Source organism: Megachile rotundata, chromosome 4, assembly GCF_050947335.1.
Source record: "Megachile rotundata isolate GNS110a chromosome 4, iyMegRotu1, whole genome shotgun sequence".
In the NCBI taxonomy this organism is placed as follows: domain Eukaryota; kingdom Metazoa; phylum Arthropoda; class Insecta; order Hymenoptera; family Megachilidae; genus Megachile; species Megachile rotundata.
In genome coordinates, this window is record NC_134986.1 from 5,256,023 (window position 1) to 5,275,691 (window position 19,669).

Sequence of the window (19,669 nt, forward strand, 5' to 3'; positions counted from 1 at the left end):
CTGTGACTTCTGTACCAAATAATGTAAAACCTTCTGTACCAATCGGTTTAAACAAAATAAAACAATTCAGAAAGAAAATGAAACTAATTTTTCATTTACTAACGATAAAATTTGGCTATAATTTTCTAAAAACCAATACACTGTATATTATTTAAAAAAGTAGTACAAATAAATTAAACTCTTTAATCAGTACTTAGCAATCGGTAGTAACGGTTATTTTATTTTTAGTTAAATTTTGCGTTAAAGTTTTAATACACAGAAGCCCTACATTAATGTATTAAATCAAGAACCGTTTAATATCTTTCATAAATAAATTTTGTTCCATATAATCGCATAATTATACTGTAATTAATACTTTGCAAAACACGTTCTGACTTTTTAAATAAACATCGATTGTTTGATGAATCGAAAGCGCTATCGATAGCATATCGATGCAAGAATGCACGTAATCGGAAGCGGCTCTCGGATTCCATGTGGAAAGGTGTGCACGTGTGGAAATATTAATTTAGAGTACGGTATTCTTGCTATAAAATACACTTTCAAAATGTAAAAAGATATATGACTCGAAATTATTAAACCGTTCTGTACGATTAGAGAACTGCAAATATAAATTCAACAGTGAGTAATGACTGACTTCCGGATATTTTGTATCATAACCTCTTTATACTTTTTTTTGCACATGTGCATGACAGTTTCGAGAAATTCCGTATATGACATTTGCATTTCTTGAGTGACTCTTGTATCGGTTCGATCAACGAAGCTTTTTATCACAAAATTATTTGAATATTATATACGTTTTATCTTATGTCTCCTGAACAGATGTCAGTTGTGTCATCCAGAGTAAGCAGCGTATCATCGATCTTAAAATCTTCAGGAGTTAGATCACAGCTGATCCGTAGATCTAACAAAGTATATTTTAAGCTCCCAAAAGATTTTAGGACTATTATTTACAATTATGAAAGTGGCAATGGAACTAAGGATTATGATGATTTAATATGCGTCTTACGTGACTCATGTATAAAGGTATGTTCAGTTTGAAAATTGAATAATGACATAATATTGTGCAATTATAAGTTAGAGTTCAAAACTGATACTTCCATCGACATAGCTGTGCTCGACATACACGTATCCAATTACTTGAATTGCAAGCATTTGTAATTTCAGGCATGCATGACCATAAATATAGCTATATCGATCAAGTTATCAATTTTATACTTTACTTTGGCTAGACCAGTAATACATGAAGGTTTCAGAGAAAATGTTATTTCTGTGGGTAGTTAAATATAGTTTAAAGTGAAATTATGGACTAATATATTCATTTATCAGTTTAAATCTATTCCATGATCAGAGATTTCCTGTTCAAAAAAAAAGAACTATAAATAAAGCAAGAAAAGAAATTGTTTATCACAGGAATAGCATTCCTCATCGAGTATAATTATTATTGATTCGTTTTCTAAACTAAATTTTTATCATTTTCAATTCTAGGATTCAGATTTAGTTGAATTTTTGGCTAATGTAAAACAGTGTACATCATTACTTGGTCCGGCTCACAAAACACTTTTAGATACTATTTTGCAAATAAAATGGACGAATCGTTCTGTGGAAGTAATAAACGCTTATAAAGCTTTTCTAGAAAATTTAATTTGTATACAAACTTATTATGCTAAAACTGTAATAGATAATTTAGTTGAATTATTTAAACCAGGTATTTTGAAACATTCTAATTGTATGTACACATGTCTACAAAGTTTTTTGTTAAAATTTTGATTTTATATAGATGAAAATGATGATGCGAAATGGGAAACTGGAGAATGTAAAGAAGAGACTCTTCAAAGGTTAAATCACATACACGATGTTTTTCGTAAAACTTTAATAATTTTACCAATGTAAGTATTTTAGTGTGTTTTTAATCTACAGTTTAATAAAAATGGTTTCTACAAATTATAAACCTTTTTTTAGGTCAAGCAAACTGCTATTGCAGTCGCTCAGAGGAAGGTTTCCATATATGGCTCATGGAACTCATACACATGAAGTTTATGTGTACGCATTAATTCAAATATTAGAATATGCACCTCAAATGCGTTCTGATATTTTGTCTTTAATTATTAACAGGTAACATGCAGTTATATATACAAGATGATTTTAAGGGTTCGAAAACGAAAATAAACACTATTTTTTTACAGATTAGTAGTGCTAGATGTAAATATACCCCATTCAGAGGTAGATGATGAGGATGAGGATATGATAGACGATAATGAATCTGATAGCACACTTGGTAATGAAAATAACATTGTTGAAGGAAAGAGTAGGACAGAAACAGATGAAATGCATCCAATAGCTCATAAATTGGATGTGTGCATAGAACTGATTCTAAAATATATGTATGACTCCTGTTTCACTGAAGGAGTTTTACGAATAGAATCTTTAAGAAGCCTTTATTTTGACTTATTAAATATATTTGAAACAGTAATATTACCTACTCATGCAAGTCAGTACGTGCAGTATATTATGTTCTATATTTGTAGTTTTAAAACAGCTGTTGTGGAGAGTTTTATAGATTGGTTATGGCGTAAAGGAACAGATCCTAATGTACCATCCATTATACGGCAATCATCCGTTTCATACATTGCTAGTTTGGTGGCTACTGCAAAGTTTGTTAGTGCAGGGTAATGCTTCAATCTCATTATATTAAATGTATTAAACAGTGTATGTATATACGATTGTTAATTATTCCATTTGTATCAGGCTAGTGAAAGCAGTGCAATTCAAAATGTCTAAATGGATACACGATTACATTAATATGCAGGATCATTTGCAATATGCAGACCATACAAGAAAGGATCACACTGTATTTTATGCCGTTTGCCAAGCATTATTTCTAATAATTACCAAAAGGCATAATGACTATCAAGATTCGAAGAAATGTAAGTAAAAATGTTTCGTTTACTTGTAAGAGTATTAGTAAATAATTAAATTTGTTTATTTTAGATATGTTGTATTTACAAGAATTGGATCTAGCAAAAATTATAACGTGTAAATTAAATCCCTTAAAATCCTGCCATTCTGAAATCGTGCATAATTTCGCAGAGTTCACCCGAATGTATCAGTTAGCATATTGTTATACGATAATTGAAAATAATACACGAAATCAACTTCCAATATACAACGATGACAAAATAGTAACGACTACAGTAGAAAACTTTTTCCCATTTAGTATATACACGTTAAAGCGTAGTGGACATAGAATAATTCCTTTATGTCGTGAAAATATTACTAGGAAAAGATACAAATCTTTCACCGAGTATAGAGAAGATGTTGAATACATGACTGACTAGTTAGTTTTATTTTTCAAATGTAAATCATGTGCATTGTAACGAATTTGTAATCATCTATCCATTGGATTAAATGTCTATGAAATGTTTAATTATTTGCTTATGTGTAGCAAATCTTTAAGTATTTTGTAATTTGTATATGATTTGGAACTAATAAATACAATGAGTCTGCATATTTAATACGGAACTGTGCGTTTGATTTAATTTGGTGTCTAAGCACGCGTTTAAATTAGGCAACCGAATATTTCAGAGTTAATTTCACATATTCCATTCCGATACGATTTAACTAGACGCGTTCTAATTCCATTTAATTCAAATTAATGAGATTCAATTTGATTTCAGTTTGATGCATTTTAATTAAAGACGTAAGTTCCTAGATCTATGATTTAAATTCGACATGATTCAAATTTACTCGACGAACTCTTTTATATTTTGTTTGTGTGACCGGCTGATGTTGCGTTGTTTGAACATTTGTTCGTTTAATTTAATTTAAACTCACCTTAAAATTGCATATAAAGAGTTATATGGTTTTTTTCATGTGTGATTTAAGAAAAATTTCAACAATAAAATTAATTTCATTTGAATTAACATATACAAAGCGAATTTATGTCATATTTATAATATTTAATAAAATAATAAATGTTCTATACCGAATTTCGCGCCACTAACATCTTAGAAAACCGGAGCCGGAAACTCTACTTCAGTGACGCAGTGGCGTAATCTTTTGCGGTCTGTCGGTTGCTTTGCGATTCTTTCACATAAACGGTAACGTAAAATGGCGAATTGGAGTTGTTATTTACTTCTACGGAGTATAACGAAATAACTGTAATACAATTAAAGAAATATTTGTTATCCTAGAATTGAGGACTGTGTATTTACTTCTTACACAAAGGTTTGTAAGTATTACGGTTGTCAGTTAAATAAAAAATTTGTAATGTGTGCACTAGACATCGGTTCATATTCAAGTCGGTATTTCCGCATGTTTTTCATACGAAATTAACAAATTAAGCCGCTTTGCAATATAGTAAAATACAAATGTTCTCACTGTTACTTTATTACAATATTTACGTAAGATAATTGCATTTTTCAAACAAGGTTATAAGAATATTCTCAAACAATTTTATCACTTATCCTGCATGTTTGAACATTGAATTACGAATACTTTATATTTCACGATCATTTTTTCAGCTTTCATATACTTGTTGTTACTTTTGTTCAATAATTTCTATTTCAAACAGATACGAAAGGATAAAATCGATTTCTCGCTTCATTTTTCGAGGTTATGGTTGTTAGAAATTTAAATATTTCTCGCATTCGTATTGTTATTTTCAAGTTTTGATATACATTGACAAATGCTACAATAATAACAACATTAGTGAAAATAATAGAATTAACTTACATATTCATTATTATTACCTACTTAGATTCAACATGTCCTAGAATTTGCATCACATGCTGTATCAGAAACTTCTCACAACTTTTCAGTTTTTTCATACCTCATCAGCTGTATGCAACTATTATGTAAACGTATTGTTTGCCAGAGCTATGGTACTGATGCTTTATATATTTGCCATTAATTTATTAGGCAGTGATTATCATATAAGTAAACGCTTAAAAATAAAGAAAAAACATATTTTTAGGATAAAGTTTTGTTAGAATCATTTTTAATTTCCATGCAATTAAAGTTTTCATTTTTTTATGTTTTATGATTTGCAGTTTAACAATGTTTATGCAGCTTTATATGCACATTTTCCCCTGCAAAGTTTACATTTACTTAAATTTCAGATTATGAGATAATCTAGTTAATATAATTGAAACAAACATTTGTTGTATTAATATTTAGAAAGTTGCTTTTATATTAATGCAAAGTTATAATTATAAATAATATTAAGCAGATAATACCCTATGGTATAAGTATTTTATATGATACAAGTAAGACTTTTAAGAATAAATGTATTATTAAATCACAACTGTTATTTTGGTATCATTGAAACATAATGAGTATATCAGGTTTTAAAACTAGAATTTGTATTTATTGTATTTGATGGTTTTCATAACAGTATTATATTTAATCTTAAATTGTTCTTATATACGAGAATACGTATCATGTATTTGATGATGGGACGTATCTCAGAATATTAATTGAAACAATGTATACAAATATTACTGGATGTTCTAAACTTATACTTCAATAATAAATTCCATGTTTTTTATTTGTATAAATTTTTCCATATTAGACTCTTACTATTTTGGACTATAATAATGGTTTTCTTATTTAAAATTTTGCTACATATAAGTAATTCAAAAAAATAATTTTATTGATAAAATTAGATAGTTTTTGTCAAAATTGCAAATCTTTGAAGCACATGTTGTACACAAATTTGTAAATATTTTAATTAAAAATAAAATTCTTTTATGCATCCTATACTTATGTTTAGATTTCATTTTTAATTGTGAAGTAAGTTAGGATCTTATCAAATATTTAAGAAATTATTTATGGGAGACTACTTAAGAAGTTAAATGTTTTATTTCACATCCATGTGTAAAAAAATTAAATATTTTTAGTATGCTTTTTATATTTATTGAAGTTGTATTTTGTATTTAATAAAACTTTACTGTAATTTTCAAAACATATTTATTTTAAATACTTATATCAAATATAGAAAGCATAACTTCTGAACATAAAAATATAATAGAAATAATCTGTTTTTGCAAATATGTAATTTTTGTATTTACTTAACATAATTATGTGGTACATCTATGTAATGAATTAAGAAAAGAATAGTTGCTAAAATGTTACTGGATCACTTTTGTTAAGTCAGTTCTTTTTAGTTTTTAAGATGTACTTATTTATTTTTATTCTGTTTTTTTTTTTTTCTAACAAATAATAGAGTCTGATCTTTATAAATGCATATCAGAAATCATAAGTAATTTTAAATTATTTTTAATAGGTTTTATCGTGCAGATACTTATTCGTCGTTCTACAGATATGATATTGATGGACTGGTGTAATCCGGTATAGTTGTGATATCGATCATTTTACTCTACATTGATTAACAAAAGATCATATTTGCAAGCATTTAAGTCTTGAATAATATGGCACAGTATTATAATTTTGTGACTAATGCCAGTGGTACGTTAACACTTGAAGAAGTACAGACAATTTGCTCTGCAGAGGGACAAAGTGTACAATTAGTTGTTGAAGACATAAATAATGATGGTAATGGGTGTCAGCAATTTTTGACTTATACTACTGCACCACAAAACAGCGAGCAAGCGATATTTTCTCAGCAAATTAACTTAGGAAGTCAAATTGCTACATCGCAATTGGAGCAAGGGTAATTTTTGCGCATGCTTTTCAATATCCCGAGTAATCAAGTAGCAGTGTGGTATCTTCTTGCTTTCAATTTTGTATATATATGTACATATATATACAATTGATACATACATATGCAGAAATATAAATGATATCAGATATTTGAGGAAAAAGAAAAGGGGGTATTGGTATGTGGTGCTGGTTATGAAAGTTAAATATCCATTATTAAGCATGTTATGAATCATGAAAGAATATTTTTTTCATATCTGTTTAATTTAATCAAAATATACATTTTAATTTCATGAGTATTTAGTATGAACTTTAAATATTTAATTACACACAATTTTATCAACATTTAAATTACCCAATCATTAAAAGGAGATTGTGTCTATTTCAGCATATGGTATAGAAATATAAAACCCCACTGTGAACACTTCTTAAGATAGTCTTCTGATTACAACAAAGTATAACATATTAAAGACATTTTAATGTTTGTACACAATATGTTTATAAAATACAAAGAGATATATTACCATAGCATATTGTACACGTGTGCCTCAAAGAAACACCCTATAAATAATATAATTTTTTACTAATATAATCTAAACATTTATAACATTTATTCAATAATCTAAACATTTATAGCAAACACATGTAAGCATGTCTAATGTGCACATATCATGTAAGTTACACGGTTTATTTAATAAAATAAGTAAACATACATACATGTAAATGTAATGTTTTTTATTGAAATTTAATACTTTACTTATATCATGGTTTTACAAATTATAGTAATATTGAATTAGCAGTAGTTTGAATACTTATAGTAAAGGAACATCTGCATAATACAAAATAATATTATATTAGATATTTACATATAATCTTAATGGCAATAATTTATATTATTTTAGTGTTATATAATAAAATATTTAATTTATTCTCCTTTAACAAATTGTATATTGTCATTTATAACATATGGATGCAAATATTTTTTTGAAATCGAAATACCTATTTGTTAAATAATTCCAGTTTCACTTATATAAATATTGAATTTGTAATCAATCTTATATTTTATAAAGTAAGCTTAAAAATGTACCAATGCACCCTTTCTTCCTCATTCTTTCTACTAACAAAAATAATACCTGTTTGAAACAATTTAAGTTATATATGAATGATTTTATTATTTTAAATAATTTTATAAAATTATACAATAATTTAACAAAAAATGCAAGACATAAGTTACATTATTTTTTGGGTAATATTGTGTTTATTTATATTACTATGAATACTAATAGATGTAACATGCATTTAAATGTTTAATGTGACAAATGTTTTTTCAGACAAAGCGTTTTTATAATTAAAACAAATACAAACGAGTTAGATTCGTCTCAAGGTACATTAAAGTCTGCGACAGTAAATACTAATACTATAGGTAGAAATATTGTAAGCGTGGATAATAAAGGTAAATTTAAAAATTCATTATGAAAGATAGAGTTTACAATAGAAACAATAAAGATAAATGTTCTACTGTTTAGGTTCTAAAGCATTTGTAGATTGCAACAATGATGTACAACAATTACGATGGATAAAAATGCAAGAAAATAGTATTAATGTAAATACGGTTTCAAAACAAGGTGTGCTCATATCAGAAAAAACTCAGACTGCCAATGTGAATGAAAATCAAAATAATAGTTCTTCACAAGTAAGTATGAGTATTTTTTATACACAGTTTTAAAATAAAATTATATAAAATAACAATTATGTATATATGTTTTTAGACTGTGCTGCATAATTTCATTGAAGTTGATAATGGAGTTTTAAAAAGGAAACCACTTAGGTCATACCCAAATAGAAATCGATGTTCAACAAATAGTTTGCAAACGGGAACATCATCTACGCCTGATAGGACGCATGTTACAAGTACTGTAGGAACTCAAATACAAAGCATTAATGTGTCTAGTATTAAGACAACTACACCTTCACTTTCTAATAAGCCAGTTAGTCCCATTGGACAGAATGTGACACAAATTCCTACACAGATACATTCTCCTTTGGGCACAGTTCATACTAGACCTCAAGCTCGCACTTTAATGTCAAAAAATTCCTTAAAGCTGCTACAGCCTAAAATGGAACAAACAAGATTGAAACAAATGCCAAATCAGAGACAAGTGCAAAATGATCAGAGATTGCAAGGGGGTAACATGCAACGATTATCAAATGTTACTTCACCACTAGCACAGGGTTCATTAAATAGTCCTGCACAACGGCAGCATACTGTTACAAATGCAACACAACAAAGACAAATGTTATCTTCAACCCCATTACAGTTTCAAAAATCAATTTCTACACAAAAATCTCAATATGAAGTAACACCCTCACTGTCATCATCACAGAACATGAATAACTCTATGGAAGTTGAATCTCCGGAATCTCCACCACATCCAGATAAAAGTGGGGGAAATCAAAATTTCACATCACAAACTGATTCGGAAAACAGTTCATCTGAAAGTATTGCCTTTCTTCAAAAAGTTATTCGCAATCCAACAGATACGATAGTTCAACATCAGATAAAAGGAAATACTGCAAAAATGTTAGTTATGTTCTCCAATGGTGAACAAAGATTAATCACATTTGATATACCAAATGAAGATTGTACTGTTCAAGATTTATTGGAACAGGTATTTTAACAAGCATTAATTGCTGTAATTGTTTACAGTTAATTTTATGGAAACTATGGCTATAGAATTGTTTATACTTTCAGGCAAATATTACATTTTGTGGAACAACAAATGTTTCTTTAGTTTCTGATCCTACTTTGGGTATAAATTATATTGTAGAAGCTGGCTCTAATACAGTAACATCGCACGAAACATCCGAAAATGACAATTCCCATGAAAACCTAAATAATATAGATTCTCCTAGGTAAAGTTTTTAATAACTTGCTTTCTATCGAGATTCATATGTCGATAAAAATAATATTTAATTGCTGCAATGCTAACATATTTCAGGTCACCAGATGAGAATAGCAATCCTGTGCAACAAAATGAGGTAGGTTTAAAGTTAATTTCACCTGTTTTAAAATTTTGCTTTATGCAGCTGCTGAATGATCATTGCATGAATGTGCCTTAATTTACTGTTTTTGCTTCATGTTGTTACTGAACGATCATTGTTAATTCACTGTAATTTAATTTGCTTAATATTAGTAAAATAGTATATAAAATATTGTATAAAATTTTGCCGAACTTGTTTTTTATTTGATTGTTTACATAAGTGATCAAGTATTTTATAATTTCATAAAATTAGCGTAAAAAAAAATTAATGAAGATGAAGTATGTAACGTTTTTATAAGAACGAAATTATCAAATTTCTTATCACTTTGACTTCTAAGTTGAATTTCTATTATGTCTATTATTTGGCTTAAAATACTTGATCAATATTTTATCAATATGTCTACATTTTATAATATATTTAATATGTTCTATATTAATATATGTTATAGGAGCCTATATACATCGACGGAATGTTAGCTGTTTGTTCGCACTGTGGTTTCAGTTCTCTCGATTTTAATCGGTGTCTAAGATGTAAAAGAAAATTACCAAAGGATGTAAAATCCATTCCAATGACAATGGGTATACAGGAAAAGAAAGAAACAATGATTTCAGTTGATGTAAGATTATAATTTATATTATATATTAAACGAATATAATTTATCACGCTTGTTAATATAATAATCTGAAGATGTTTCATAACAAACAATTACATTAATTAGAAAATATGTCAAATTTTAAGTTAACTTAAAAACACTTTTAATTAATATTACATGAAAGAGCTTTAAGTTTGTTAGTGTCAAACATATATCATTACGTTAATATTTTCAGAGTTTTTATAAGAAAAACAGTGAACGAAATTCATCTGCAAAATTAGAAAAATTAGAACGGGATGGATCAGTTTATAAACGTGGAAGAGGGAGAGGGAAAGGTGTTACAAGAACTAGGCCTATTCATAAAGAGCCAGGTAGAGAAATAATTCATGTTTTTGTTAAAAAAATGTAATGTTATTTTGTCTAAGTTTACACGATAGATATACAGGGTAGAACATTTAAGACAGTATACATGAATATCTTCATTATAATTGAACACACCAAAAACAAGTAACAATAATGAAACATCTCAATTTTACGAAAGGATATCTGGTAGTGGAAGGATTATTTTTCTCAAGGTCATCAATATTTTTTTAAACGGAACACGTTTTGTTTAACACTTGAACTAAAGAAAGAAATGACGGTATGTATTTATATCCTATTCGTTTAAATGTTACGAGATGTTTAATGTTAAAGGTACATGAAAATAGTTGTTGAAAAAGAAGCAATTCTTAGTAATATGTTACAGTTTTTCCAACATTAACTATAGTTTTTTACAGTAATATAGGAGTTCATTTTTCGAAATCTTTTATATTAAATATCTCGTAATGTATTACTTATATGTATTTATATATTGCAAATGCAAACAAAAGTAGTCATATTTCCCCCCAAAAAAACCTGAAAATTCTGACCTTGAGAAAAATTCTTCCGCCTGTTATTATTTGGCTTTTTAAAACGAATGATTTTTGTTATTATTTGGAACATTTATACAGAGCAAAGATTTCCAAGTGTACTGTTTTAAATGTTTCATGCAATGTACAGACACCTCAGACATAATATTTCTTGTTCAGAATGTTTAACAATATCGTCTGATGAAGAAGAGGAGGGCAAAAATAAGAAAATGGAAAGCTCTAATAATAGTACATGTTCACAAGATGCAAGTAATAATTTTAATGAAGAGATGGACACTATCCTCGAAAAGGAACCAGTAATTACGAACAATTCAGTTTCTAGTACATGTTCTGATTACGCTATGGAGACTGACAATATAGTTAGAGGTACTTTTACTGACTAAAATGTAGCATGCTATATTACAAATATAACTTCATTATATATTAAGAAATAGAGAATGAATATAAACATCTTTCAGATAATAGTGTTCAATCTCCACATACTTCAATATTGTGTCGAACAGTACGGATAGGTTCTTACAAATATGTTCCTCGAGAAAGAGTAGTTATCTCACAAAGTGGAGTAAGATTTGGTGTACCTTTATTAGAAGATGGTAAATTTATTTTAATGGCCATTATAATAACATTAATACGCAATAATATAATCATACAAATATATTTACATTGCAGATAAAAACTTTGTAACATTAGAAATTAAATTACAAGATATAGTAAGAGTATTAATTCATTTTGGAAAATCAATGCCAGTACTTTTCTTTTATACGTCTACCAATACTGGAGCTATGATTCGTGAATTGTTAGGGATGCAGGATCCAAAAGGACCATATTACGATCCTGCTGGAAAAGGTATTAATTTTAAGATACATTGTAATTCGTATTGTAAGTAGAATAAAAATACAATTTTTGTGTTTACTTTTACACAGACCATACACATAAAAGAATAACTTTACTGCCAGAAAAATTGTCCGAAGACTCAAAAATTGTATTAAAAAATTTGTTTTCACAAAGACGGTTGTTGGCTGAACTGAACACAAAAGAGGCGAATGATATCCTTGTTCGAGCATCGCCAAAAGATGTACGTAATATAACATATCTAATTATTTATAAAGATTAATGGTAGATAATTGTGATAAATTTATTTAATTTACAGACTTTAGGAAAGAAAGATCAAAACAATTCAAATGGAATACAGACGTAAGTGATACATTAATTTCTTTAATATATGTACATTGTTAAAATAACAAAACTGTTTATAGGATAACTGTGTATCCCCCGCCGCCGGCAAAAGGTGGTATTGCTATCAATACCGAAGATTATTTATGTCTTGGAGAAGATCAATTTTTAAATGACGTAATTATAGACTTCTATTTAAAATATTTAACTTTGGAAGTCTTATCAGAATCTGACCAACACAGAACGCATGTATTTAGTTCATATTTTTATAAGCGCTTGACAAGTCCTCACACTCAGGCGGTTGAAAGTAATGTACCCCTTTCCCCAGCTGCCAAAAGGCATGCGAGGGTACAAAAGTGGACAAAAAATGTCAATATATTTGAAAAGGATTTTATTATTATTCCTATTAATGAACAGTAAGTACATTTAAAAATTCTAATGTTACAACTGATCTTCTAGAACTCTCAATCAATGTTCTAATATCATTGCAGTGCTCATTGGTTTTTGGCCATTATTTGTTTCCCCGGCTTGGTGGGTGAAGTGATCCAACAAAGCGTACGACCCCAAGAAAATGACGTTCGCAAGACCGTACAGAAAAGTAAAAGGTTAAAGGAAGTGAAACTACAGACTGTTACAATTGGTAGTACAACTCTAACCCCGGTGACAACTACTATAACCATAGACCAACCCGATGATGGTTCAGAAAGAGATGAAGCTGAAGGCGATGATGAAGAAATGGAAATGGATAGCGAGGATGATGTAAGTTTATCGTATATTGTCACATGTGTATAAGTTATTAACAATCAAATTTTGAAATGCAGGAGGAATCTGAATCGACGGAGAATAAAAGTGCACCTCCAAAAGCTGAGCAACATGTACCGCAAGAAAAAGATACTGTTAAAGTGTAAGTATTTACGCGTACACAGGTAGGGGAAATAAGAGTGTGGGTAGATAAATTTGTTTGACATTTTTCTGGTGTTTTTGTTTTAGACCATGCATATTAATATTTGATTCTCTGGCGGGAGCAAGTAGATCACGTGTAGTGGCTACATTAAGAGATTACTTAAGTTGCGAGTATGTTGCGAAAATGGGAAGCGAGAAAGTATTTTCGAAAGATACCATTAAAGGAGCATCGTTAAAAGTTCCTCAGCAATCAAATTTCACTGATTGCGGATTATATGTATTGCAATATGTGGAAAGTTTCTTTAAAGTAAGTTGATATTTTATTTATTTAAATTGTTAATTGAGTAATGAAAATTATAATGTTAAATTTTGCTGCAGAATCCAATTAAAGATTATACTTTGCCAATAAAAACACTAAAAAATTGGTTCGAAGAGATAGTTGTAACAAGAAAACGTGAAGAGCTATCAAAACTATTGATTAAGTTAATGAATTCAACCAAAGGAGATAAAAATATTAATATACCTGCTGTAAACTTTCCTACGCAAGATGGTAAATTAAAAGCTAAGCCTGAAGTTGATATGAAATCCATAAAAACGGAAGTAGATGATAAGAAAAAGCCTACAGTAGATGGGGAGAATCGTGTTAGTAATAATATGCCAAATCAAACGGAGAATACTGAACCAACTACCGAAATAATTAATAAAACTACGTATCAGATCATTCCTTATTCTCCATGTACAAGTTCCACTTCGACTGAAAGCAATTCAACAGAGATGTTTAATCAAGCTAAAACACCTCATCAGAGGTAAATTATAGCCTTTGAACACGAACAAAATTTTAATGTAATTTTAGTATAAAATTAATTTTCAATTTTAGATCGCCAAGCGACACGATGTCTTATTTAAAGTCGAAACGGATTCCCAGGTTAATGTTAAGAACAGAGAATCAAGACGACCTTCAGGCGCCCAAAAAGCACAAAGGAGAGTCTTTTGATTCTTGTAAATAAATGTTACTTTCTTTTTTATAATGACAAAGTTAGCCCACATTCATAAACAAACATGGAATCATTTACCTATGTAATAAATGTAGTTAACACTTCATAAGACGAATAAAAACATTCAATCATAACTATATACGTTTGCATTTTAATTTTTAATATGTATTACAGTTGTTGGGGGTTTCTTTGTCAATAGAAATTAGGAATAATTTTTAAATATTCATGTTTCTTTTTTAGTTTATAAGTTAAAGACAAAATAAAATATAAACGGTAATTGTAAAGTAGGTCTCAAATAACCTGTGAAATTGTATACGTAATTTATACTTAATTTGGACCCATTTTATTTGGAATATAATAAAAAATATCAATTTAAAATAATCATTTTAACTAATTTATTTTCATTTCAGTTGTAACATAGAAACAGCAATTTTGTATTATGTAAAATTCAAGTAATTTTTTATGTGACTTAATCAAGTTTAATTTGTATTCAAATTAAATAACAAGTGTTCTAGTATAAGAGATATGATTATCTGTTATTTCATTTGAATTTAATATACTTCTAATTGACCACAAATACTTATATGTACATATATACGCAGTATTTACATATTTATCCTTGAGAGTAACACGTGTCTATGTTTATATGCATGATATGCTGTAAGGAAATTTGCGTTACTAGTACAATTGACACTGTTAGCATGAAAGGATTGCAAAAGTGTTTAAGAAATTGTTTGCATTTTTTGAAATATAAAATGAAAAATTATTTTAAATAACATCTAGCCAAATAAGATAAGATACTATTCAAATAAATGTCCAAGACTGTATACATATTTCTATCATGATAATTAAATAATGTTTCTCATTACCATCTGATTTATATTAAATAATAGGCGATATTCGATGCGATGTCAATGCCCAAGCAAGTATAATTTGGGCGAGCAGCTATTTAAAGTGACGGCGACATATCCACACAGATATATTCAATTACAGTCGCCAGTTTTAAATAACTGCTAAGTAAAATTCTGGTGCTCGCCAAAGAAAGCAAAAGTTCAAGAAATAAGTGTTCGTCTTGTATTTGCTTAGAAAAGAAATGAAAAGAACGAATAAAATTCGATGATTTGACACGTAAGTTCACGTCGACATACTCTCCCACTAGATTCGTTTGAAACCTACTGAATGATTGTGTACCGTTGCATAACATCCTGCTTTCAACTGTCTGCATACCATGCAATTGTAACTTCTTACACTACTAATTTCTGTATAATAATTAACAAATAGTCATGTATTTTATTACATTATAATTTCATTTTATAATTTGTTTTAATCATTGTGTAATTCTTTTAATTACTTATGATAGTTTTATTTAATAATGGCATAGGGATCATGAGGTGATTAATATGCAATGTCCCATGCAATCAATGCTTATTGTAACATTAATTGCTATGTAATAATTTAATAATAATTATGTACTTTATTATACTACTGTAATTTATGTTTTTAATCATTCACTATCAATTTTTTACTTAAAAGTTATAAAGGTACCCTTTATCAACATTTAACGCCTCACACATTTAATATTTGCTAAGATTTGTTACTGACTTATCACAATAGTTATTGTTATAATTATAGATGGTATTGAAAATATTTTCACGTGCCTCAAACTGCCGGCACAATGTTTCCAATAAGTATATGTCAGTACGTTCCCTCGTATATTTAATATTTGACAATAAAAAGAAAGCTAGTGCTATTAATATTAAAATATTTTAATATCCATCAAAATACTTCAAAAATATTTTTGTTACCTCGCGTATTCAATAATATTAATTGTTTGAGGCCGCGTCAAAAATTACTGTATTACAAGCATGTGAATTATGTGCTCTTGTTACCTTTTCAGTTTTCATTTTGTAATATTGAGTTTGTTTATATCTACCCAACATCATGGCAGCAACATTAATTGCCTTAGCAGTTTCGACGTTGTACATCGTACTTACAAGCCTCATAGCTTATTGGATGAGGAGATATACGGCCTATTACATACGGGACCCGTTCGTAAGGTCCCTATTTTTAGAAGGGATTGCCACCGGTGAATTATGTGGAGCTTGTTTCGAACTCATAATAAGTAAGTTTATCGCTGAACGATATATTTCTTAACAAATAAATTTCACGGATTCTTCATATCGCTGGCGATAGTTTATAAACCTTATAAAATCACATATAGTTTGAATACACGAAGAGAGCATTGATTGTTTAAAATTTTATTACGGCCTCACAAAACATATTATTTTGAAACTTCCGAATGTTTTAAAGCCTCTATGATTTCAATTAATAATTTTCAAATTCGACAGTTTTTCAACTTCGTATTTAAGTTCATAATACCTTGAAATTTACAAGATCTTATAGCATTGAAGATTTTAAAGCCTTAAAATTTTGAAAACATTGAGTCTTCAAACCTTTCGAGTCCTGATATCTTGAAGTTTTAAAAGCTTTACACCTTTGAAGTTTTAAAAGCTTTACGCCTTTCATACTTCATTTTTCAATATTTTGAAGTATGAAAACATTGCATCTTTGATGCCTTCACCTTTCAACATTTTGATATCTTAATGCCTTGATGTGTTCACGTTTTGAAGTATGGAAGTATTACACCTTTCAAGCTTTGATGTCTTTATGTCTTGATGCCATGATGAGTCTTGAAAATCGTAAAATCTTGAAGCTTAGAAATATCGAAGTTTTGAAGCCGTGAAATTTTGAAGCTTTAAAGCGCTTAAAATATTTGGAAGTCTTGAAGCCATGAATATCGTGAAGTTCTTAATGCTTTGATATCTCGAGCATCTCGAATTTAATGTAATTAAAGAATTTATTTATCAGAGTCCATTTTTTAATACCATTAATATTAAATTGTAGTTGCAGACAATTGGGGTGTCTCCATATACGGCCTATATTTATTCATCCTGACAATCTGGTGGTCCCTGAATTGGGGTGATGCCACTGCCTGCCCTTACACGCACATCGAGGACGTCGTTGAAGGACAAAAATCGGTCCGCGACGCTTTCCTTTTAATTTGGGCTGAATTAGTCGGCGGCCTCGTCGTTTTTAGATACATACAACTGCTCTGGGCATTGGAAATTGTTTCTACGCACAAGAACAAAGCATTCGAAGATTGCACCACTGATCTACAAGCAAGTACAACCATTGATTTTCCTAAACGTCATAGAGACTTCAGAAATGAAGGAGAATTTGATTAAGAACTATGGCTTCCGCAGATTATAAGTATTAACCTATTTGTTACGACAAACTATATTTTTCATCGCGACATAGCGCGGTCGTAAATTGAAATAGTTAATTTTTCTCAAACTATAATTTCTCTTATAAGAAGAAATTAAATAAAACAAGGATACTCCATCGTTCAGTCCTCTAGTTTTATTAAGTTTCCGAGTTTCAATTGGGAGATTTTGACTATTAATGACCGCACTTTCAGGCATCTTCTTACATGTACAGTAACTTCTGAAGAGTTTCATCATTCCGCTATATTCTGACAGAGACTGTACCTTAAACAATCGCTTTAGTTTCAAACACTTTTTCCGATAAAAAATTCGCAACGCCATAAAACAATGTAATAAAGAAACGTTTCGTTCTCTTTTAAAGGTGCCCGTAATATTTGGAGCATTTGTCGAATGCGTAGCAACTTGCGTGTACAGAGTAGTCTCGCGTGGCTTAAGCGAAATAAATAGCAGGTTTAGCATCATTATCGACTCGTTTATCGGAACGAGCTTGGTGATTGCAGGTTTGACGAATATTCATAATTTCCATAATTCCGTGAATTGTTCCTGTTGACGTCCCGTTTATTTTCATACCAATTTCAGCCTTCGACTATTCTGGCGGCTACTTTAATCCCGCGCTGGCGACCTCCTTGAAATACGGATGTTTGGGAACGACCTTTATGGAGCACGTGATAGTTTATTGGGTTGGTGCATGTGCCGGTTCCATTGCCTCTTTACGAGTTTATAAACATCCGTTTATTCAAAACTACGTGGAACAACATAAGGAGAAAACTCTTTGAGCCAGGAATGTATACATAGATTTTGTGTTCACTTTTCTCTTGTTTATTTAACTTGCTGGCCGTGTAACATTGTACCAGGGTAGCCGATACGTTTATCTAACATCGTTTTAACGATCCATTTAGATTGTTATCGAAACTGTACACAACGAATCACAAAAGAACTTAGCAATTTTTTTATTTGAACAAAGTATTCAGGTATGTTATATTGACTAAGATTTATATTAAATATATTCTTGTAATTTCTTATTAATTATTTATTATTCTTTTAGGTTAGGATTTCTGTGGTTCTCACTGGGTCCTTTTGGATTCTGCAAGGCCTCTAGGACATTTTATTTCTTTTAGTTGTTTCTAGGATCTTCTTAGGTTTTCTCTAGTTTCTCTCAAATTAGAAAACTTTCAAGTGAACTCCAAGATTTTCGTAGATTTCTCTGGAATTCATTTTCAATTCCCTCTGGAGTCATTTAGATTTGGCTTCTTGTGCATTCTTTCTGAATTTTTTGGGGTTTCCTCAAATTATACTGTTCTTGAATTCTTTTTGAGTTCTTTTGGAGTTCCTCCAAATTATATTCTTGTTGCATTCTCTTTGAATTCTTTGGGGCTTCCCCAAATAAGACATTTCTGGATTCTCTCTGAATTGTTTTGGAGTTCCTCTTAAATTAGATGTTCCTTGGATTCACTCAAGGTTTACTTGAACTCTCTCAAAGTAGAATGACCCTAAATTCTCTTAGGATTCCATCAAATTAGTTTCTTCTTGTTGGTAACTAATAGATTCATTGTAATATATTGTTTTTAAATGTACAAACACTTTTGTGATTCATTGTATACATATGTTTACGCACAAGTGAACTTTTATGCAATCATAGATTTTGTTGTATATTCAAAAAATTTGCAGTACAAAAATGAGTTCAAAAAGTTTGTGTAAATTTCTAGATTATTTTTGACAATGTGTTTGAATGGATTCATTATCTTGAAACTGTATAAATTGCTGTATTTTATGCTTTATTGGTAATGTATATAATGTAAAATATGTATATATTGGATTGAAAAGTTGAAGAATAAATTCATATACATAGAAATAAGAAAATGATATCCAATCAAATCTTAATATCATGAATATATGCAAATAAAGTATTTCTGGAATATTTTTTTCATGTTAATTGAAAGCCTACATTTACCTTAACTTACATAACTTGCAGAGTTCACATTATCTGTTATACAACACTGTTCTAAATTGGAAAGGTATCAAAAACGGAAAATTTAATTAAATGTTTGAAGAATTTATTAGAATATAAATTCGCAAAAATTTGTATATAATTTTATCAACAACATACATAATATT

At 29.3% G+C, this 19,669-nt stretch overlaps 3 protein-coding genes across 6 annotated transcripts; all 3 read left to right on the forward strand.

Moving 5' to 3' along the window:
* Window positions 1-399: 399 nt before the first annotated feature.
* Window positions 400-3,519, forward strand: Tif-IA (RNA polymerase I-specific transcription initiation factor RRN3 homolog Tif-IA). Of its 3 annotated transcripts, none has more exons than XM_003701780.3 (8): window positions 400-510; window positions 820-1,023; window positions 1,486-1,705; window positions 1,778-1,886; window positions 1,960-2,112; window positions 2,184-2,666; window positions 2,746-2,924; window positions 2,989-3,519. In XM_003701780.3, exons 2-8 carry the CDS (start codon window positions 820-822, stop codon window positions 3,333-3,335), a joined length of 1,695 nt encoding a protein of 564 aa, XP_003701828.2. In that variant the 5' UTR covers window positions 400-510; the 3' UTR covers window positions 3,336-3,519. The 3 variants fall into 3 exon arrangements, with proteins under 3 accessions (XP_003701828.2, XP_012137298.2, XP_012137299.2); XM_012281908.2 differs by having other exon boundaries at window positions 409-481; XM_012281909.2 differs by having other exon boundaries at window positions 441-618.
* A 511-nt stretch (window positions 3,520-4,030) lies between these two features.
* LOC100878812 (uncharacterized) lies at window positions 4,031-14,409 on the forward strand. Its single transcript, XM_012281907.2, has 20 exons — window positions 4,031-4,224; window positions 6,284-6,670; window positions 7,989-8,110; window positions 8,184-8,350; window positions 8,427-9,326; window positions 9,410-9,570; window positions 9,657-9,696; window positions 10,148-10,315; window positions 10,527-10,662; window positions 11,359-11,565; window positions 11,658-11,792; window positions 11,869-12,045; window positions 12,123-12,274; window positions 12,350-12,393; window positions 12,456-12,788; window positions 12,864-13,131; window positions 13,194-13,276; window positions 13,363-13,582; window positions 13,654-14,081; window positions 14,153-14,409. The coding sequence occupies exons 2-20, from the start codon at window positions 6,429-6,431 to the stop codon at window positions 14,280-14,282; spliced, it is 4,113 nt and encodes a 1,370-aa protein (XP_012137297.1). The 5' UTR covers window positions 4,031-4,224; window positions 6,284-6,428; the 3' UTR covers window positions 14,283-14,409.
* Window positions 14,410-14,556: 147 nt separating this feature from the next.
* On the forward strand, window positions 14,557-19,603 carry AQP (aquaporin). Of its 2 annotated transcripts, XR_013038118.1 has the most exons (6): window positions 14,557-15,398; window positions 16,168-16,392; window positions 17,175-17,449; window positions 17,916-18,054; window positions 18,134-18,525; window positions 18,600-19,603. XR_013038118.1 is itself a non-coding variant. In XM_076531367.1 (5 exons), the coding sequence occupies exons 2-5, from the start codon at window positions 16,212-16,214 to the stop codon at window positions 18,328-18,330; spliced, it is 792 nt and encodes a 263-aa protein (XP_076387482.1). In that variant the 5' UTR covers window positions 14,557-15,398; window positions 16,168-16,211; the 3' UTR covers window positions 18,331-19,603. The 2 variants fall into 2 exon arrangements, 1 of the variants encoding a protein (XP_076387482.1); XM_076531367.1 differs by having other exon boundaries at window positions 18,134-19,603.
* Window positions 19,604-19,669: the final 66 nt, after the last annotated feature.